Genomic DNA, 23,393 nt, shown 5'->3' with positions numbered 1-23,393 from the left:
CTCTGTTTCATGGCACACTCTCTGCTCCCACCGTAACACCAGCTGAATCTTCAAACAAACACAGCTGGATCAAACACTGATTAAAATTTTCAAAATCACTTGGAAAGCTTTGAGGCTGAACTTCTCTCACTTCGGCGGTTTGCTTTCAAATGACCCTGGTCGCTGCATGACAAGCTTGCCGAGCAGAATAAAAGCTCATTAAAGAAAACTTAATTCTGCACATTGCTTTCTTCGAGAGTATCTTTTTAGGATCCTTGGTAGACACTTCTTTTTTGTGGGCTGAATGTAAATCAGCATCATGGCACACAATCAGGCAAAAAGCCAAAGTAGGCAGCTCATTTTCGGTTCAATCAAACAACTTCAAAAAAAAAAGAAGAAAAAAAACACCCACAAACTTCAGCCTAAGATAAGAGTGTAAAATCAATAAGTGCCAGGGATAAGTTTTTAGAGTGACTGTACTTGTTCTTCTAAGACCTGGCTGTCTTTCATCGCACATGAAATAAGCCAGTCTTTTCAACCCAGTACCTTTTTATTAGTTTCTAATGAAAGCTAAGTGGAGCTACTCTATCAGAGTTGAGGGTTAGAAATCAACACAATGCATATCTTTTTCCAAAACCATTAGTTTTTTGAAGGTCAAAATATATTTTTTTAAAGTGTTTAAAAATATTCAAATGATAAGTAATGTGGTGTCTTTGCACAAAGAAGAACAGAATTTGGTGGTGATGTGCTCAGTTACTATTTCTGCATGTGTGCATCAGAGAATAGAGTGAGTCTCTTGTGTTACATTAGCATCCCTACTTAACAGTATGATTCTTTATGCTCTATATCTCAGGACTCATCAGTGGTTTTGATGGAGGATATGTCCGCTATTCCTTAATCGACTCATTTGCAGCTCTTGAACAAAGGCTATTTCCAAAAAAGGTCCATTTTCAGTTGCTGTCTTCCTGAATACAACCATTGTAAGATGTTGGAATTGTAGGACTACCTTACAGGTAATCTAGTACACCCACTATAAAGGCCCTTAATTAGGTATGAACTGTGAGCTCTCAGGGCTTGAGTAATGTAATAGTAGGAAACCGAACATCCAGAGAATACATCCAAATTACAGGTACATAGATAAAAATTCAGTATGCAAGAAAATCTAAAAGAAATTGAAAAATGTTTGAATCATGATTGTTTCATTGTTGAAGTCTTTCATCTTGCTTAGGCGTCCGGTCAGTATAGAGTTGGAGGGCTTGTATATTGTGGATGAAAAGAAACTAAAGGCCAGTCACAAATAAAGGATGGAGGAAGAATATGGCAGAAAAAGTGAATTGCTTACATTATAATTGTTGTAATCATATACTATATTTGTCTATTTGTGTATAACTACAACATTTATCCCATCAGTACATCTTCATTCCATTTTCACTGCTCTGGTTTACTTATAAATTTATGAATCACTGAATTTGACCAATTATTCTACGTTCTTTCTCAATAGTGAAACTCAATATAGATATTTGACAGTGGAAGACTTCCAGTTACTGGAAGGTATTACATTATGCTTCCTGAACTGATGGACAGCATTTACTGTAAAAATATTAAATTTGCATTACAGAAAGTGTGTACAGAAACAAAAACAATTTAACAAACAGGCAAGGATAGAAAAATACTGAAGCTTTCAACAACAATATGATAAAATATAACTAAAAAGCAAGAGAAAATAAAATAATAGGCAGTCTTTAACAATGACCTGTTCAAAATACATGCCTGGTTCTGCCTTAATAATTGCTCTCCCTCTGTGTTAATTCACACTCTACTTTCCTGAGAGACTTGATGACATTGCAGCTTGCAATTATATTAGATTACATAATCTTATTTTAGATTGCATTACAGCTATGCTAACAAGTGAGATTACTCCACTGACACATTTGACAAGGAAGCATAGCTTTCCTACAAATAGCAATGTCCTTTCTGTAAAAACTTTATTCCTGATGGGTTATGCTATGCAAAGACAAATATTCAAAATAACAGATATAGAGGCAATCTGGAGAGGAAATGAAAGTTGAATTGGTTAATGAGTGATAGCAGGTGTAGAAGTGAGTAAGAAACACTTAGAGATCTCTCTTCTTTTGTTAAAATTAACCCTATGCTTTTCCCAGCTTAATCTTTTTTTATAAGGCCTTCGTCTGAGCACTATAACACAAACACACACGCACACATACACAGTACATACTGTATGTCTTATTGACATAAATAATGGCAACCTCAGACTGACACATAAGTCCTGCTGTGCTCAATGCCAAACAAGCAGACAATTCAGTTTTTCTTTGCATTGTTACTTTATAAGATAATCACAGTTTCAAAGCAGATTGTTTAACTTCAAGAAAGGTGCGCTGAGAAGTTTAATTTCATTGTTTATGGATTTAGTTTTTTGTCACACACACACACACACACTTGTAAATATGATTTTGATAACAGGTGCATTTACATTTTATTTCTTATATTATTCTAAGACAAAAACACACAAAAAAGGAAAAATTATTCAGTGAGTTACTGCGGTTGCAAAGATAGATAATACTAATTATTAAATCTCACCCCCACACACCCACTCATGAACAGGTGATATGGTTTAAACGAGCAATTTACAAAAGGTTTTAGTGAATTTGACTTGGAAGCGCATGCAGCCCAATAACTATTATGTAGGAGTATAAGTATATAATGCACATGTATAATGAATTAGAGAATTGCCTTAAAAAACAAATGTATTTAAAAAATTCAATGTGTCAGTTCCCCCTGTAATTGATTGTCTGGTTATGGTGGTGTCTGTTAATTTTTTTTGACGCTGTCCAAAATAAATCACTTGTCTCCTTTGATAGGCAAGAAAAAAAAAAACCTGCCTTTTTTTACTAATTTAGTATCTGACTCCACAACCTAGAAAGTGATTTTTTAAAAATCAAATCAATGAGGAAACTGTAGTTTGAGACTATGCTCAGAAATCGTAATGTTCTCGTTTAGTTCTTCTCTAAAAACATGTAAACACTAAGCTAGACTTAAATCATAAGACAGATGTACTGTGGGGTCTAATACAGTAGGTATTTAGGCCAATAATTTGACTACAAGTTAAATCTACAGTCAATAAACTGATTACACTTAATGAACTCACTCTTGCCAGTAAAAGTGGTTTTGCTTTTATCTTGACCATCTGCTAATATGTAATTGCTTCTCTTACAGGCAGGGCCTGACAGGCAGCCAATGTAAGATTTATAGTATATGAGCAGGAGCTGAGAGACAAAGTGGCAGCATGATAATAATCTGTAGAAAAATAACAGGTTGGAAACTACAAGTAGTCATCAGAGATAATGATGGAAGTGTAGGCTGTAATTTTGGGAATGAGTCAGACCAGTGTTGTCATAAGCAAAAACGTATATCTTGTGCATGTTGGGCTGAGCAGAAAGCAGCAAAACACGTACACAGAAAACACTGTTTACCTTGAAGGGCTGATGTTGTCAATTTAAAATCAAGGCAAACAAAAGCAGGTGAACTATAAGCCTCATTAATGCAACAGCATAGCCGGTTCACTGGCAGCATGTTTTATAAATGGTTAAGCACTCTGCAGACAAAAGGCTTAAGCACCTCACTCATTTAAACACTAATGAATTGACCTGTCTCACCCTGGCTCCACAAAAGCCTTAAATTAGAGGCAAAATAAATAAATCAGGGATAAGAGGCAGCAAAGGAAGCAGGGGGGGAAACTTAAGGATTACAGAACCATCATGAATTTGGTTGGAAAAAGGAAAAAGAAAAGGTGGTGGGAGGGGGGAAGAAGGCAAAATGTGGTAAACATCAACAGGAGAAAAAAAAAAAACTGCTAAGAAAAAGAAAAAGAAAAAAAAAACACCACACAGCTACCCAGGAGAAAGAGGGATAAGCACTGACACAATTATAAGAGGGAAAAGGTAAACATTCAGGTGTTTTACATTCAAGGTTTAATGCTGAAAGGACAAACACTGAGCTTTCAAGGAAAATATTGTTTTACTAATAAGAGAAAGTCCAAGAAACAAGGTCAATAAAATCAGCAGAACTTCAGTTCTTAAAGAAACAACTCCAACCCAAAACTTACCACTAATTTACTTTGACTAATTCTTACATAAAGAGTGGGGGATAAAAATTAGGGTTACAACTAAATAATGAAATCCACTCCACATCCTAAGTTTACCCATCTGACACAGTTTCAACAAAAACATACCATTATACGTTTCACAGAGCTGATATGCATTACAAAGGCCTTATACAGGTTTGTTGCACATTGCACAGATGTTGTAATTATTGTGGCTATCCCCATGTAAATGGAAGAATGCTTCACTTCCCTCTATTTCTGCTTCAGCTCTTGCCTCTTACAGTGTACATTCAGGATTGTTTGGCCTGAAAAAATAAAAATAAGTATTCTCATTAAATTAAAAGTACTGCTAAATTCTAAGTTGTACCCAGGCCTACTGCTGTTGCATTCCATGATAAATTATTCTGCGGCCAAGGAAACATTACCAGTGACTGGGAGAAGTGGCCCTCCATTTCACAATGCCAATTTTGTAAAGCTGGTACTGTACCAAGCTGCATGGTGCATCATGGGAATGTTATTATGAGCTCAGGTAGCCCACTCCTTGATTTTGCACAGAGGCATATGAATGCAGATAGAGCCAAAAATAGCCAGAAAAATACTGACACACACAAACCAGGAACACTTGCAAGCACAAACACACACTGCATTGTCATAAGGATGCACAGTGCCCCCAAGTGGACTGAGCATGTCATTGCAGTGTAGCAATGTGAACCTGCTAGGAGCTGAATCTTATTCATTCACTCATACCAACACAAAAAACAGTGTCAGTTGCATAAATGCTAAACACCAGTTGCATTCTTTTTAAATGAGGGTTTTTGGGGGGGTTTTATGGCAAAGATTCCATACCTTTCCTTTTTATATGCTATTAAGATTAGGCATTAGCTAGATTTCCACACACTTTACTTTCTGAAACAAGACTAAGAAAGAAGCTTTACTAGCAAGCTCCAGCTGCAATGAGAATTTCATTTACCTAACAAAATGATAAACATATTGATTGATCCTCAACTTTAGCACTACAAACCACATCGATTATGCAGGATAAATACCAGAGAATCACTAATCATTTTTAAATACCCGAAAATCAATTATCGTGCTTTCTAACAGGATTAGATACATGGTTTTCTTCTGCTCATTGCTAGGAACTATTTACTCGGAGAACAAAGAGAATGAGTAAGAGCGGCACAAACAGATTGAAAAGAAATAGCAGAAGGGGGGTGGGATAGAGAGAGCTCAGTGCATCTAATTACAGTAAGTGGGCTCATTTCCTCTAATCAAATAGCTCAGTTAAATATCTCAAAGGCAGATTCCCCATACAGCTAATTCACACATCAGCAATCAGTCACTGAGTCTCATTTTCTCTTTCCCTTCTGGTTATAGTCTCTTTTTTTCCCTCTCCTACCCCCACTCACTCAATACACCTTTCCCTCCAAGTATTACTAGACTATCTCTGCTCACTTCTTCTCTGAGCAGAGATTTGTACCTACATAACAGATGTCACTGCCCACACCTCTTCATGTTCAGATAGAAGTAAATCTATACTGAGACTACTACAAAGTCTATACTCAGGAGGGGAGTATTTTGGAATCCACTTATCATGCAGTTACAGGAGGATTTTCTTTTTAAATGTTTCATAGAAAGGTTACAATGAAGCTCCAGACTCATTTTCATTCACATCTGCCCATATTTCATATCCAGCCACCATCCCCAAATTGCACAATTATAATAATAACCTCATCTAATGTAAGACTGTAGTCAATCCATGTCAAGAGCATATTTTCCTACTTCTGCACTCTTTGTGATACTGTAAATACACTCTAATGTCTCTAATGATATGATCTAATGATATAACCCTTTAATGATTTCAGCAGCTTGTTTTCTGGAATATTGTATATGATACTCACAGTATATAGTATGTAGATTTCATTTAACCACAAACAGTGGTCTGAGCTGTCTCCTGTCTACAATTAAGGAATATCAGTAAAACTTTGCCTTTTCAAAAAGTCAAGTAAGTACACCACATGATGACAGTTCAACTAATCTACTAGGGGCGCACACACGCACACTCTTTAAGACATGCTGAATGACTCTTAATCAGATACACATGGCTAAGGCACGTGTGCTTCTACTGACAGGAGCAATGAACGCATAGAGACAGAGCATGCGCACCCATTACACACATGTGCACATGTACAGACACACACACACAAACACAGACACACACACACACACACACACACAAGGCACTTTCCTTTTCCTATTGCTTTGGTAGTTTCTGCAGATCCATTATTGTCTGACAAACATTACATTACATAGAGAGCATGTTTTCGGTGTGTTCTCAAATTTTGCATCAGCATCACATGGTAAAAGTAGTAAACGCCCACATCTTATTATACAATTTCTAATCCAGCTCTTTTTAAGCTCTTTATGCATTCCTGAGATCAGGTGTCTTGGTACAGGGATACAGAGAACCAAAGCAAGGCCAGCAGTGTTATTAACACTCAGTTGGTGGCCAGGTCAGCATTCCTCTAAGGGAGAGAGAGGCCTTGGCATGAAACCGGCAGTGAGAGCTAAAGGCAGTAAAGTCTGAACAATTTTGCTTTCCTTTTCAGCAGTTGTTCTGCTTGTTTAATCCCTAATTATAAAAGGAAGGAGGAATTATTTAAAAGTGGAAGTGATTAAAAGAAAAGGGCAGGTACAATATGCCATGCTAAAAAAAGTCAGAGTTATAACTAGGAGGCTAGACAAAAACCTACAAATGTGTTTCTTTACAAATTTTGTTGTAGAGAAATCATTTGAGCTGATCATTTGATAAACTCTCATTTCTGAAGTGGCCATGAAAATGTTAGAAGACTGGATGATGTACTTTAGACTCAATCCTCAGATTTCACAACCTTTACTTTCTTTCACTAATGTATTTGGAAATGAATCCACTTCTGAGTTACAAAAGCCTCTTCTTTGCCGACTTTAATCAGCTAAAGCTTTAAGTGTTCTCTTAAGTTTTTAGCCTTATTAACTTCATCATCTCTAAGGGCTTTTGGCTGCTCTACACCCCTTTCCCTTTTTTCACAGTGGTATCTGCCATGACATGATCAATCAATCAACCAATCAATCTTAATTTATATAGCACACTTCATACAATGGCTGTAGCCCAATGTGCTTGCTGCAGTGAAAGACAATGCGACAAAAACAAAAGGAAACAAACAGAGTGAGCAAAGGCATAACAGAGCAAAACAACAAGATGAATAAAAAAACAAATGTTGAGGCACCTTAAGTAAAAGCCAAGCTAAAGTATATGACTTAAGTTTTCTTTTAGATATGTCCACAGAGATGATTAAAGTGAAGAGGAGCGGAGACCATAAGAGCTTTTTGGCATAGGCTACAACATGAGTCCTTATCAGCAGTTTAAGATAAGCAATTTAGACACATACAGTTCAAAGCTCATATTTCCTTATTTTTAAACTAATCTGACAAACTCAAAATTGGAGTTAATTCAAGATAGTTACCCTTTTCCTTTTATTTTTTTTCCTTAAACCCAAAACTTCAGTGGGAAGAAGTACATGTACCAGGTTAAGAAAAACAAGATTTGAAGTATTATTTTGCATTGTACACATTTGTGTACATTCATCACAATTGAACACTTGGACTCACCATGCTGTTGAGCGCTGAGTCATCATAGCTATCACATGGATGTGTCCCGGGTCCCCCAAGGGGCTCGAGACCATCTTCATCCCACATGTAGGTCCCACCAGAGCTGTTAGAGGGCGACAGCTCCACAGATGATGCCTGGCAGACATCAACCCGCTCTGGAGACACCAGCGATCCCTGGGAGTCCTGCATAGGGCTTTCTTCTTTTTGTCCTACAAAAGATACATAAACACAGAGCTGAACAAGTGACACGAATATGACAAAACATTTTATTCAGTTCCACTTCAATTGACTTAATTTACCTGCCAGATCCACAGTGACCCAGTCAATGTTCTCATTAAGAAAGCTGTGTAGGCGGGTTTGAGTAGTGATGCCAGTTGACCTGTTGTCAGGCAGGTCCCCATCACTGAACACATCTCCCACACTGTCAAAGTCATCTAGAAACTCTTCACTGGTGTCGACTCTGTCTAGAGACGAGGCAGAGGATAAGGACATGTCCTCCAGAGTCTCGCCTGCTGCCTGGCCAGAACTCTGCTTAAGCACATTATTTCCTCCTCCTTTTCCTCCTCCATCCCCAGAGCTTCCATCACTGTCACAGCCTGCTTTTTCAGACTCACCAGTTGACCCAATTTGTATGGCTATCCCTAAAACCCCTCCACTTTCAGGGGCAGTTGAAGGTCTTATATCACCTTTCACCCGACCTGGAAAAAGAGGCTTTTGCTGCTTGGCCTGCACAGATCTAGCCAGCCTGTAGCCCAAAGAGCCCCCACTATTTCCCAATGACTTGGTCAGCACACAACTAGGGAGCAGTGGCTTCCTCAGAGTATTGGGAGTAGTGGGTGCTGGAGAAATTGAGGGGGTGGGCAAAGAGGAGGCAGCTAGAGGGTGTTTGCAGTGCTGAAGACCTCCAATCCCTCCACCTAGACTTCCTGTACTTCCATAGTTGCCATTTAGACTTCCTAGTCCTAAACCCACTCGTCCATTGCTAAGCTGAGGAGGTTTGAGGAAACTACTCCGAGGAGGTCGGAGTTGGGTGTTGGCCAGAGGCTTGGCCAGCTCCACGGCCCGATTAAAGGAGAAGGACCGTATCATAGGCTGGCTGGTCGGAGAGGGGATCTGCTTGAAGTGAGTGAAGCTGTTAGAACGCACCATGTTGTCCAGCGCCAAAGTTTTCATGCTGTCACTAGGCTGGGACAGGCTGTCTTGAGAGCTGCTTCTGGGAGAGCTGGAGCCTAATCTTGGCCGCACAAGGCGGGACTCTGACCCTGTTCGCACAGAAACACTATATCCATTATGGTTCACTTTAGGTCCTCCATTAAGTGGGGTTTGCCCTAGCTTAGTTCCTACTTTGGGACTCATCTTTGTGGATTGTTTGGGGATTGCCTTGGGGCTGGAGACAGCTACCATCAAAGAACCGGACTTCCGCATCTTTGGTGTCCCTGGAGAGGCGATCTTCAACTCCTTTGCCAAAGAGGGAAGCTGTGTCTGAGCCTTGTCTTCACCATCCCCAGGGCTGGTGGGGGTGGTGGGGCTTGAGGGGGTCGTTCCTTCATCTTTTCTACATTTCAGGGAAAAAGGATTGGCCCTGATCACACCGTTTGGGCGTGTTCCTGGAGGAGTTGTCTTGCCATCCTGGGAAGGGGTGGTTGGCTGTGTGGAACCATTGGTCAAGGGCCCAGTGCCACCACCTGAGGAGCGTCCTCCAAACTTAGGCAGTCTCGATACCATGGCAGACCTGATGGGTGCTTTATCTTCCATTAGATGCCAACAAAGGCATGGAGGAGCATGGACTCACACACAACTGTGGAAAAATATAGAAAGACAGAATAAGATACATGATTTGATTTCAATGTACAAATTAGATTTGGGACATGTACAAAATGGTTTATAGGCTGATTCTGTCATTTAAAACCGGTTTTTAATGTGACATACTTTGTGTAACTTTTGTAATATTTTATAATTGTCTGTAATGGAAAACAGCACTGATATTAAGTGTAGTACCATCCACCTACTCCAGTGGTTGCAGGTCTGTCTCCTTGTGAAAGATCACTGAGTGTGGGTAGCATTAGGGATTAATCTAGCAGGCTTACAGGGTGACTTGAGACTTTGCCACAGCAAATCTTCCTCAATGCTCTCAGACCTACCGGCTAAATGAGTGTCTGTCTTAAAGCAACTGGTACACAGATTAATGGCCACAAATTTAAATTAAACATACTAAATCTGATATCATTGATGCTAATTATACGCACTCTTACAAAACTAGACATTAAAACCAGACTTAAAGCCAGTTATTCTTCAATTTAATCTTCCAAGATTAAATAGGAAATACAATAAACAAACAAGACATTCTTAGTGAGAAGTTAACAGAATAATGAGCTTAAATATTTTAGAAACCAAAAATGACCTGTAGCTGGCTCTGGTTTTGGAGACTAAATGGTGCCAACACGCTTGGTCAACAACAAAATGGGCAAATGGATACAATGCCTGGGGAACAAGGGGAAACCAGTAATGGGATGGTGGCCAGCATACAGTGAATGAATTGTGAATGGGGTATGTACAGCATGTAGAGCCAATAAAGGGGGACACAGAGCTGTTTCCTTTCACTCATTGTTAGATTCATTCAATTCCAATCAGCCATGCCACAAGTGCACATGTGTTGGTGCTGCACCTGCGTGTTACATCCATCTGGCTTCTGCAGGAAGATTATGAATTGAAAAGTGTCTGAGATCCAGATGGCTGGTGCCGTTAGCAGAAACCCATCTGCATAAGAAAGCAAATCAGTGACTAACAACTGTCTGCAGATTACTGACTACAATGGAAAATAACCCATAGCTGCATCGAACAACATTACTATTCAGTAATACCTTTATAAATTAATGCCTGATTTATTGTTTCCCCACAGTGGACCAAGCAGTTACTCCCATATGAGTGGATCACTTGACAAACTGGCACAAAAACACAAAGGCAGATACTGGAGCATTAATTGACTGAACTTTTAAAGGGGTGGGGGGAGGGGTGTTTGTGTTACAATGTGTGTCTCTGGAAAATACTCTGTACCACACTGCCCTACATTCCCATGCACTGATACACGTGTCTACAATCAAAGAGACTCACCCACCAGTGTCACTAAAGTGTCTGACTATGCCACCATCCTAATCTGCTTCATAAACACACATGGGCATAAACACTGAAAAACACACTTACCCACACACAAAATCAGGTCAGCATGTGCATGCAAGGCAACCAAAGCCTCTTTGCCCTGGGGAGGGGGTGGTGACTGTGTGTGTCTACGTGCATAATGGGTAGAGATTAGATTAGTGGTTTTCACTACTGTCAATGGCTCCAGAATCTCTCAAATTTCATTCATATCCAGAGTGGCACATCACACTCCAAACCAGCACATCCACATACTGCTATGATGGATGTTTATTAATCTGGGTCATCTCACTGACCATCCAATCCCTGGAGTCATAGTGTAATGTTTTTTTAACCTATACACGTATATATACACACAGTTATACATATACACAGATGTATATACATCTGATATGTCTTCCCGACAGACTCTGGCATTTTTAGCTGTGCAAATGCATTTGGCTCTTTTTTTCAGCTTTAGTTTAATTTTGTCCCACACCTGGCCTATCTTTTTGTAACTCTTGGGAGTAGTTGTGGTCAAAACATATCGGTGCTGCTTTGTAGAGGTTGTATGTTCGACTCCATGCTTGTCTTATAATTATCTCCTCCACTGAATAGTCCACAAACTTAATTAATAGGGACCTTGGTGCAACAGTGGGTCCCTTGGTTTAGCTTTTAAAGATCAGTGGGCTCTCTCTATTTGTAGGTTCACTTCAGGCATGGGTTGAAGGACTGATTGAATGAGCTACTTCACAAACTCCTTCACATCCTTTCCTTCTCTCCATTCAGGTTCTCTTTAGATTCTGAGCTTACTGGTTGCTTTCTCATACCTCCTCCCACAATTACCACAAAAGTAATTATTAAATGCGAGGCAGACTGATTTAATGGGTGCTTTAAAATTACACTTTTGTATTATCGTGAAAGACAAAAATGTCAAAAAAACTGATTTTTAGATGAGGAAGATGTCATTAGAGCTCAAAATATTTCGTGAAACACTTTTGACAATGACCACCTCTACATTTAAACAAGCATTTTAGTAGACTAAATTCAGAAAAACATTGCCCCTTGGATAACTAGTTGAGAGCAGAAAGTGCACCATTTCTAATGGAAAATTAGTAGCCTACTAACCCCACATCATCAAAGCTCTACATTAGTCCTGGGACAAAGGCTGGGCACTGAATTTTAATATCAATATAAAAAAATATACTGTTTGGCGTTACCTTACATTTCTGAGAAATTCACAAAATTATTTGAATCTGTGAATATTGTATCAAAGAATGAGAAACTAACACAAAATCTGACCAAGTATTTGTGCTACGACCATATTACCAGTACAGCTACAAAAACACAGGTCAGCTAAAAATGACCACAGATAAACAATAAGATCATAACTGACTGACACACATTCAAAAGGTAGGGCAGTAAACCAAGCAGGCCATCTGTCAAACTCTCATCTCTGAAGGCCTGCCCATCCCCCCACACTGTAGTACTGTAATATTCCAGATCTTCACTAACATCGAGTAGAAGGCCTGCACTAAACCCTGTGTTAATCACGAGCAGCAATGTGACTACTTATATGCAGTGCATATGAAACAACACAAAGCTTGTAAAGAAAATGGTCCAGGATGAAACTGTCCAGCTGAACACTGGGTACTTCTGCTAGAGGAAAATATGCACACGGCGATAACAGTAGAAGCAAACTAACAAGCTTCAGTGTTAAGACAAGGATGTGAAGTTGTTGTTTGTTTGGAATTTGTTTCTGCATCATTTTAACATGATTTTAAATTGAGGTGTATGGTGAAAGTTTAAATAATTACATTTATCTTCTGTTTCTGGTTTGAATTTTTTACTGTACCATGAAGTGGTACAGTAACAAGCACAAAAAAAACATTTATATAAAAATGTCTCAAAAGTTTGGTATTTTATATACTTTGTCAGACCAAGAGAGAAAAAAATGGAATAAAAGAGAAGACAAGTGAAAAAGGAGAAGAAGAGAGGAAGGCTGACAGAGAAAGATGCTGTTAAATAGAGTTAGAATGAGACAGACAGTGACACAAGACTCCAAGCAGGCTTTTTCCACAGAGAGATCTTCTGCTAGGCCTCCCATCACAGCAGCTATCCCTGTGTGTGAAACGAGCAGGAAAGTGAGATGACATTTTCTTCTTTCTCTACCCTCGTACAGGGAATGTGAGCTTTCTATCTGTCTGCCAAGGAGCCTATTCTGCCTTACTTAATTTTCGACTCAGAAGACAGCCAGGCAGAAAGCACCTGGCAGAGAAAAATCAGATGTGCAAGAGTAAGGCCGTTCATCACTCTTCTGGCAAAGTTTTCAATTTTGTACTGCACATGCACACACACTACAGAGATGCATTCTTCAGGAGTAACAGGATGGATGCAGATAGGACTTGACAGCTCAAGGGCTATGATCTATTGGGTCAGTGGGACTACGCATGAATGGAGGTGCCCTACTACACACAGTAAATCCCCTATCCCCCACCTCCCAGTGCTCATACCTCCATATTATTACAAAGCCTCAGCACCATCTCTCAACAGAGCATCATGTCAAGAAACATTCATCTTTCCTCTCTTACCTTTACTTCATTCAATTTAGAAAGATTGAGGAGGGGAGAATTCATTTATTTGACTTTATTCAGACTGTTGAAACCACAGAGAGAGAAAAGGTAGGCGGGATGTGAAGAGAGGATATGCATCCCCTAGTTGGATTCATGTTATTGTATTTTCTTCTACAGGGGCCTTATAATGAAATTTGTTTTTTCTATAGTATTTTAGAAAAGGAAACAGGTCTAAAAATCTAAAAAGGTTGGGGAGCATGGAGAATAAAGTATACAGTAGCAATGGTTTTTGGACTGCATTTCCCTGCTTTCCTGGAGGTCATTTATTCACATTCAATTTAGTACAGTATAATAATCCATAAAGAACTGCTCCATTAGATCTGGTCAAAGTAATGTGTGAGTTTGCTATTGTTATATGGCTAATGCAGTTTAAAAGAATAGATTGATTTGAAAAGTCAGACATTTTTTTAAAAGGCCATCATTTCCCACAGTGTTTAATATCTGAGGTGGGCCACCTTGCTGAAAAGGAAGACCACCTCTGCTAACATCACTACAAGGAAAAATATAACATGAGCAAAAAAGCAGTAAAAAAAAAAAAAAGAGAGTGGAGCTACTATTCCACACAGCAAATGCAATTTATCTAATGAGTGTGACTACTGTTTAGATCATCTACAAAGTAAACTGATTGTGAGACTAGATGCATTAGGCCCTACATGTCTTACTGCCTCAGCTGAAAAAAAACCCCACAGGTGAACAAAGTTTACAAATACTGACATCACTTGCATTACTTGCAATATTGTTTCATACACATTTTCTGCCACTTTGTATGTTTTTGAAATCTGTTTTCCCCCTGAGACAGCACCAATATAATAACATAACAAATAGATTGCACCACATTTAATTTAAGATTCTCTTTTTTTTCCTCAACATAATTAAGTCAAAATAATTTGAAAGATGCTTTAATCACATCAGTGGCTTAGCTATTATCTATGAAACTTATTGGAAGCAATTTCAGAATAGCTTCCTGAACACAACATTATGTATCACCTGTGTGTTTACCTGCAGAGGTTAACAAATGCAAACAAAAAGTAGCTTCAGAAAGACTGAACAAGTAAATAACTTTAAGATAATGAATATATTATGTCTGTGCAATTCAAGACCACTTGGACTGTGGTCAGACTACATTATGAAAAGAACTAAAGATGGGAAGACACAGTGTGGGACAAATGGATTAAAGTACAGGAAGGATGGATGGAGCAAGCAAGAAAATATCAAATCTCTCTTCTGGCAATCATTCATTCTTGGCATGATGTACATGGCGACTCCTCCCTCTTTTCATAACTCCCTGTCCTTCTTGGTAAATCTGTCTTTCGTAGTGCAGAACGAATCAATTACATGGATCAATAGTTGCATAACAGCTGTCTGAAGAGCCCAGCATGTCATCCAGCTGGCTCTGCTCTATCACACAAGGACATTTGTTTTAAAGGCAATGGCCCAGACATACAGATATCCCAGAGTAGTCTTACTATTGCCTCAGTCAATGAAGAAAAGGAGGACTTGTGTTTGCCAACCATATCAGATACATTAAAAAGAAAGCATGTGCGGTAGAACTTATGCTATTAAATCCAAAGTATTTGATATGAGAAAAGGGACATAATAAACTTAACTTGACAATCAAACGCATCCCAAATGACATTCTCACCTTTTACTGAATAAACTAAGCCAAAGTGCAGCCTCATTTACATGTATTGACAGTGCTGAAGTCTCAGTGGAGTAATAACTAGGACAGTCATCTGGACAGAGCAGTAGTGGGCCATAGTTTACTCCCTGAAGAGATTAACAGAGTGCCATTAGAGTAGGCTAATAGAATGAGGCAGGGATGAAAGCAACACTGACGCTAGGCTAATGTGTATTGAGTGAAAGCAATACTGGGCTGAGCTGCACTGATGCTAAGTGATGCTAATCCAATGAGACAGCATAGAAGCTTGGGTAATGCTGTATACTAACTGTGGCAGATCAAATGACACAGATCAAGAGGAGTAACAGAGAGTAGAGACAAGTGGAGAAAGTTAAGTTGTGGCAACCAGCTGCATTAACAACTATGTACACATTGCGTGTAGTGTACTAACAGACCATCATAAACTTGAACATTACATCAAATAAATCCATCTTTCAGTGGAAGTCATAATTTTTTTGCTACGTAAAAAAGTAGATTTGAAAACATTACCTCAACTCAGAGAACTAGTGATGGCTCGTCCAATTATCCCGGAGTTTATCACTACTAAGAGCTTAACTCTGCCAAGTCACGCTGCACTTTGTTTCCTCCATCATCAAAACTGAAAGTAAGGTAGCGCACAGCAGAGAGTGAAGCGCAGTAACAGGAAGACACTCTTCTGAGGTTGATCTGTGATGCCTGACTCTCTGATTGCATGTGTGCCTGAGAGTGTGTGTGTGTGTGTGTGTGTGTGTGTGTGTGTGTGTGTGTGTGTGTGTGTGTGTGTGTGTGTGTGTGTGTATGTGCGTCTGGGTGGAGAGAGCAGAGTCTTCATGGGTACGTTTAATATTTGATAGGGCATCTTTTAGGAGCCCCACCCAGTGTGCTGGAGGGAGAGAGGAGAGGAGAGATTTGGCAAAATACACTACAAGAAGACACTAAAAAAAATGTACAAAGACTATTTTCTAGTATAAAAGAGGTTACTTGAAGCAGGAAAAGTCTGATCATTTATCCATAATACAGTAAAAAGTCTAAAGACTAAAGCCACATGCAACACAAAAAAATGTATCTACAAGTTTAAGTAGCAATTTTCAGTGTGCATGCTGCTGTTCTGTAATGTCATGAGATCACCAGAGGCAGTAATAAAGAAAAACAGATCCTGGCTATAACGCTCATCTGCACATGAAAAGAAACTCCCATAAAGGAGAATTTGTTGTGGTGCTCATAAAGAGTCAGTGTGAATTCAATTTCCCCAACTCATTTCATGGTTGACCGTGTGCTGGTTCCACTCAGTCAACCATTTCCTGTTAAGTGCTAGCAATAAAAGCATACAAGCATTTCCAATTCCTCAATATATCCTGCTTATAAAGTGTCTGTGATGTCACATGCCGTTAAAAATCGCAGCATGGCATCTGATCCAAAACCACATCAACAACAAAATTAAAAGCAAAAACAAAGAATTTCAGAAAAGACTAATTAAGCCTTTTTATTGTTACATGATATGCTAAATGCTGAAAAAAATGTGTTTATTGTAGTACTTTAATTTATGATTTACAAGAGCCAAGAGAATGAGGAAAAAACGTGAGTCATATACTAATGGCTAGCCAGGACACAGAAACACCTTCAAAAGTCCTGACTCATCCATAAGAATAATTCTGCTGCCTTCTGCCTTCTTTCTGAGGTTTGATGCTCAGTGGTAAAGTCTTGTGTGGGAGTTAAATAAATGTGATTATCTTCAGTGTTATAGCAGCCCAGATGTCCACACTTCTGTCACAATAATCACATTTCTTCTAACACCGCTCCTCTCTGCTTTCCTGTTGACAGTTTAAGTGTATGTGTGTGCGTGTGTGTGAGAGTGTATTTGTGAGTGTGTGTGCTACATGCATAGAGAACATACTTGTCAGTGTCTGTTCCCTCTCTAGTATATGACCTTGACTTGAACCATGCTCTGAGAAGACTGCAGTGCGTTTGACAGCACCGTTTAATTCCCACCTTCTGATTGGTCACAAGGACTAGAAGGACTAGAAGAAGTGTCGCCAGGCAACAGCGCAGGTGTCAATCACTGTCAGTAATGTCATTAAAGTCGTTTATCTTGATGGGAGCCGAAGGCAGGGCGGACAGTGGCCCGAAGCTTAGTTTTCTTTTTGAAGCATGATCATACTTCACTGAAACCACAGAACATCACATGATTGATCATATAAGTACAACATTTAACAAACAGACCTCCCAGCTGCTAACGATGCACTCATTTTAGTCTGATAATCAAACCATAAAGTTTGGAGCAAAAGCATTGCTCAACTGAACTGACTCCAGGACGTAAGGCTTGGTATAGCATCTACTCCTGATTTTTATAGCAATGCCTATAGCAATAGTTAATTTCTGAGCTAAATCAGGTGAGAAGACACATTTTGATGAACTTTTCAGTGTTTTTAATGGCAAACACATTCACTCTTTACGTAGGAAAACAACTCAAGCTTAAAGACATGTGAAAAAGACATAAATAGAACGACAGCTAAGGTCAAACTGTTTCGATATGCATGAGACATTTTTGTCACAACTGGACAGAGAGACCAACTCAACAAGCCTTTAGTTTAAAAATGTGTTTTAGCTAAAATGCTAGCAAACAGCAGGAAGACAGCATGATGGATGTCCCATTGACGTAACTGTCCAATATTTACCAGCATTTTAGCTCTGGTTGGTTCAACCAGTCTTGAGACAAATACAGTAAGTTTTTCTCTGGCTTGCTAAATGTTCTACTTTCTATATCGACCATTCATTCCTTTAGCTTTCAGCTATTTCATGCTGGACCAGCACAGAACACTTTGTGTAAGCAAATAAGCTAGGCTCGTGAGTATTTGTATAAACCAGCATTGTTTGTTAGTCCAGTGAACCAGTAAAGTAAGCTCAATGTAGCTGAGAGTCTCATGCACCTTTAAGTGGGGTATTGGTTCTCAGTTTGAGTTTCACGTAACATGGAGTCATTTGATTTTTTTTTTTTTAAATCATAAATTAAAAAAAAAAAGACACTGTAAATCGTTTGCAGTCATTTATCAAGTAAAATGCCACACATAAACTGGTTCCTACTTTCCAAATGTGATGACTTGCAGCACTGTAAATTGGTAAGTTTAGGAGGTTTTGTATGTTAGTCAGACAAAAAACAAGACATCATCTTGACATCGGGAAAGTGCAAAGTGGGTATCAGCACTTTGAGAAACCAGAAGTTGCAACCTTAGTGTTGTTAATTACAGTATTGAATGAAATCTATAATCATCCATGCCCCTTTGGTTTCAACTAAAAGACTCATGTGGCTAATGTCACAATCTAGCCTTGTCAAGAAACAGTGCCTGCATATGAAACATGACGGTGCAGGGACTCCACCCTATGACTAGGCAAATGGATGTGTGAGATCACTTTACTAAAAAGCTTCAACTGCAGCACAGGCTTCCCAGCATCACCCAACATCAGATAAACATTACTTGATAAGCTGAAAATATCTCTTATTTGAAATGTATATCAGCAGCAAACAGGAAGTAAGTTTAGCCCATGTGAAAGTATATTTCATGATATGTTATCAAGATTGCAGACATGATATTAAGTGTATAACCAAGCTTTAGTTAATTTTTTAAAAAACGGAAACAGTAAATGAACCCGAAAAGCATGATTTTTATGAAGCCTAATATAACATTTAACTGAAGCATAATATTATATTTTTAATCATAGACAGTACAGGCACGTGTTTATGATTTTGCACTGCTATTACAGCGCCTTTAAGTGAAAAATAAATTATTTCTAAGCATGTTTCGTCACATGACGAATATGCACAGCAACTAAGTCACTTAGTTCATGGCCACTTAGGCTTTAGCCTGCTTTCACCCATGCTTTTCTTTGATATCGGAACAATGACATTACTTTCTGCGCTGTACTCACACTGACATGAGTTCATTTGACACATCTCCAGCTTATCTACCTCCTGTGCTGTTTATTGGGCATATGACGCAAGACATGCTAGCTGTGGCGTATCTCTTATTGCTACACGGTCCAATACAAAACACACGGAAATGAACACAGGTGAAACGTGGCTTTTTATAAATAAACCAAATGTGTTCTATGAGACTAAGAGATTAGTTTACATAGTGTGCTTTTAATAGATCATGTTAATAGTGGATTTGTCCTTTGTGAATGGACAATGCATTGCTATTTGGTCAACTTCCTTTGTGCCCAACTTCCTTCTTTTCCTGTGCCTCCATCCTTTCCAGTCATAGTAACTACTGCTTCCACAGTCGCTACTTTTTCCTCAGGCGGCACATTTTTGTACAGTAACTGGTCAGTCTCACATGAGGACAGGGAGAACAAGACATTCTCACATCAATTCAGGCCACAGTTGGTGGTTAACGTTCACCAGATGCCATGCCTTTGTGTTCAGTTTTTCAGTTTAGAGCTATTGGGTCAATTGATGAAACTAGAGTGGAACCGATCCAAAACACTGACTGAGACGATAGAGAAAGCCTTCACCTCTGGGGCCTCCTGAGATTGGACTGTTCAGTTTATCTCAGTGTGTGGGATGCACAAACAGGCACTTTAACCCAATAAAGTCCATTACTTGGTGATGTTAGATGCTACAGTTGAGCCTGACATGCAAACACAGTATTTGAATATCAACTTCATGTCTGTGCAGGTGATCGCATGGGTTGACATTTGAGCCAGCATTTGTTTTTTCCTTTTCAACAGGAAATGACTAATCAGTCAAATGTCACTATAACCTCTCAACACCTCAGCAGTCAAATCCATAGCATAATCTTTACAGAAGTGTCACAACAAATACCCTGCATAAAATAATATTATGCACATATGAAATGTTTTCCTGGAAGAAATGGAAGTTTTAGGAGTGACAATGAAATACCACAGAGTCACATATTAAGTATCAAAGGTGGCAATATGCCAAATTAAACTGGCACAGCAACATCTTATTAACTGGGCTTTTCTCTGGACACATCTCTGACAAAAAATCACAGTTTTGAAAAGATGCGCGCAGTGTCTCAAAAATGTATTCCCTACCAGAGCTACAGGTGTATTCCAGGTGTACTTCAACTGTTACCACGAAGTGTAAGTATGATAAAAAAAATACTCACAGGAAAATAAACACACAAATAGGGTTCCACATTGGTCTTTACCAATTTTATTATCACAAAAACCAGTAAACTTCCAGTTATCATAGGCCAAGTGTAGTTTCTCACTAACTGAGACAACTAACACCTTGTGGCAGCTTCGGATCAGGAAGTAAAATGGGCTGTACACTAATCGGATGATCGGTGGTTCAATTCCTGGCATGTCGAACTTTCCTTGGGCAAGACACTGAACCCCAAATTGCTCCTGAAGGCTGTGCCACTGGTGCATGGATGATTAGCTCCTCCTGATGAGCAGGCACTTTGCATGGCAGCCTGCCCTCAGTGTGTGAATGTGTGTGAATGTGTGTGAATGGGTGAATGTGACTTGTAGTGTAAAAGCACTTTAAGTGGTTGGAAGACTAGAAAGGTGCTATACAAATGGAATCCATTTACTTAACAACACATGCCGCGATTGAGAGTGTGTGGATAGCTGAATGTGAATGATAGTAAAGTGAACACAAACTTAACTGAACCAAATGAAAGAAGCCGGTTTAAACCACGCAAACACAAATCGTACATAGCCACTGTCTTTCCTATCTAATGAAATAGTTTTGAACGGTCCATGAATCCATCCCATATATCAAGGGGATAAGTTAAAGGGGTACTTGAACCCATCTGATAGGGCTGTGGGGGCACATTGGATGGAAAAGGGTGGAAACCATTGATGTAGGTGATTGAGAATGACTTAGCAAGTTTGTGCAGAGATGCTAAAAGCAAACTTTCCCCTGAGGAAAACAAACAGACTCCAACATATTAGCTGTTTAATGTCTGACCCTTATGTCCTAAAGACAACAGAATATCACATGACTCAAAGGCTCGAGGGATTACTGATTGAGGCTTAAAGGTTTAAAGGAGAGTCCTGCGACCTAGTGTTGTGCAAGCTTGGTGCGCTTACATTACCTGATACTGATGACAGACACAAAGGAACTGGATGAAGCAGGGCCACGTCCTACGTACAGTCTGTCTGTCACGTAAATAGATACGAGCCACAACGACAGCTGGCATGCAGACACCTGGTGAGGCTTTACCGATGCCATATACACCATATACAGTGCCGTCAACAGAGAAATAATGATGGCAATTTCAGGAAACAAATTTGTGATGCTAGCACTCATCTTCATGTGCTTAATATAGACATAAATTAATCTTTTCTCACATTCATTTCTACTCAAGGGCCCTCTAAGAATCCACAAAGATGTTTTCATTTATTGCTGCTGATTAGGCCTTTGTTCAGTTACATTTGTAACGTGTCAGAGCTGGAGGATGTCAAATCAAGCACATGCTGTACACACCCACACAGTCCTGAGAAAAGAGTCTAATTTAATATAAAAAAGTGAAAAGACATTTGTGGGTGTACCATGGGTGTGTTTAAATTATGAACATTATTCTTCAACAAAGCTGATGACTGTGGGTCAGCAGTGAGTATTTCTTGTGGAAGACCAACAGCACTGTCAAAAAATACATTTTTACATATCACACACTGTCATGGCTTACTGGGACACTTGAAAAGAACTATTGGCATATTTTCTGATATGTCAAGTCAAAAAAGTCTGCTATGAATAACGCTAATTTCACTTTAAGTCAAAGATTTCTCACATTTCTCAACTCATTCTATTGTGATAATGAATGCCATCTTCAAGCCAATAGTGCCACACACCTGCTGCTACCACCCTGCAACGTCTGTGTTCATAAAGGCACCTGTGTAAACACAATATCTGTGCAACAAAAGAGCAGAGGGCTCCTTCCCTGACAAAACTCCCAAGCAGTCAACCCATTCAATATAATATTATTGTTTTATGATGGCATAGAAAACATCCATTGTGTATTAAACTGTATGTAATATAATAACACAGACAACAAAATGGGCCACAAATCCCTGTGCAAACAAGGGGATGCAAACACACCACTTTCAGTAAAAATGTTTTTTTTTAAATATTAAAATATTATTATGAATTTAAATTCAAAGCACTTTAATATCACATGTCACCATTCACATCAAAGAGCAGGGGGCTTGACAGAGTCAAAGAAATTAGCCTCTTTTACTCAACTGACCTTAACCATGCCATCTTTCACTATCTTTCAGTTTCATTTTTAAACATATTGGTTGTTTATGTCCTATGATAGGTCAAATTTTTTTGGTATCACTGTCTGTGCAGTACAAAACTTCTTCAGGGTTCATCTTCAGTCTCACCCAAATGCACTGAAAACAATAAAAGACCAAAGACTCTGATCCTATATGGGCAATCGTCCCACAAGTACATGAAAATCAATGAGAAGTAAAATGTGAATTATGCGACAAGGGAAGAAGGGAGCCAGTTGCTTTCTGACCCTGTGCCAGTGTATCTGAGGTCCTGTGTCTACACTCTACTACACACTGAGCTATTCCAAGCTCATAAACATCTGTGGTCTTAGCGAGGTAACGACAGGACTGATAAGCGTGGCTAAGTATAGCTCTAATGATAGGACGCATACAGAGAGAGAGGAGGGTAAGGAGGATCAGAGAAAAGTCAAAGTCAAATCGAGTCGTTGGGCTTTGAGTACTCCACCACGACACACGCACATGCAAAAAAGCACACATGCACAAAACTATAACCACAGTGCATTATCCTGAATGACCTCATCTCTGGGCATTGTAATTACGCAACTATTTGATACCTCATTGATTTTAAACTATGGTCAGTAGGGCGGAACAGTGCAAACAAAGACAGACATAACACGAGAGTGAAAAAAAGAGAGATGTTTTATGCCTGTTTTGTTCCAGTAAATTCAGATTAGAAAGACACAACAATACATCACCTGCAGTGGAAAGGTTAACTAATAACAGCTCATGTCTCAGTCTGAAGAGCTACTTTGCTCTCCACTGACTCCCTCAGCATTGTCATACAAGTGACTCACCACTTCTCTGTGCTGTAAACAGTGTTTTTTAGCACAATGTGAGAACACTTTAACATCTTATCTCGTGGCCTCAAGGTTGCCCTTCTGGAGCACAACAGTCTCTTGCAATGGCTACAATGCATTACCACTCACAGGCTGGCCATGGCTGGGTAATGTGTGTAATGTGT

At 39.2% G+C, this 23,393-nt stretch overlaps 1 protein-coding gene and 1 long non-coding RNA gene across 3 annotated transcripts in view; both read right to left on the bottom strand.

The window, feature by feature from the left end:
- LOC133992327 (uncharacterized) overlaps window positions 1-23,393 on the bottom strand; it is a 140,656-nt gene that overhangs the window by 31,890 nt on the left and 85,373 nt on the right. The window lies entirely within an intron of this gene.
- ccser2a (coiled-coil serine-rich protein 2a) overlaps window positions 1-23,393 on the bottom strand; it is a 57,059-nt gene that overhangs the window by 31,890 nt on the left and 1,776 nt on the right. For both annotated transcript variants that reach the window (XM_062431040.1, XM_062431039.1), the window contains exons 2-3: window positions 8,047-9,545; window positions 7,748-7,956 (exon numbers count right to left, since the gene is read on the bottom strand). In XM_062431040.1, coding sequence (XP_062287024.1) covers window positions 7,748-7,956; window positions 8,047-9,502 — 1,665 coding nt within the window. In that variant the 5' untranslated portion in view covers window positions 9,503-9,545. The remainder of the gene's footprint in view (window positions 1-7,747; window positions 7,957-8,046; window positions 9,546-23,393) is intronic.

The sequence above is a fragment of the Scomber scombrus genome, chromosome 12 (assembly GCF_963691925.1).
Source record: "Scomber scombrus chromosome 12, fScoSco1.1, whole genome shotgun sequence".
NCBI classification, from domain to species: Eukaryota; Metazoa; Chordata; class Actinopteri; order Scombriformes; family Scombridae; genus Scomber; species Scomber scombrus.
This window is presented reverse-complemented; position numbering and strand designations above follow the sequence as displayed.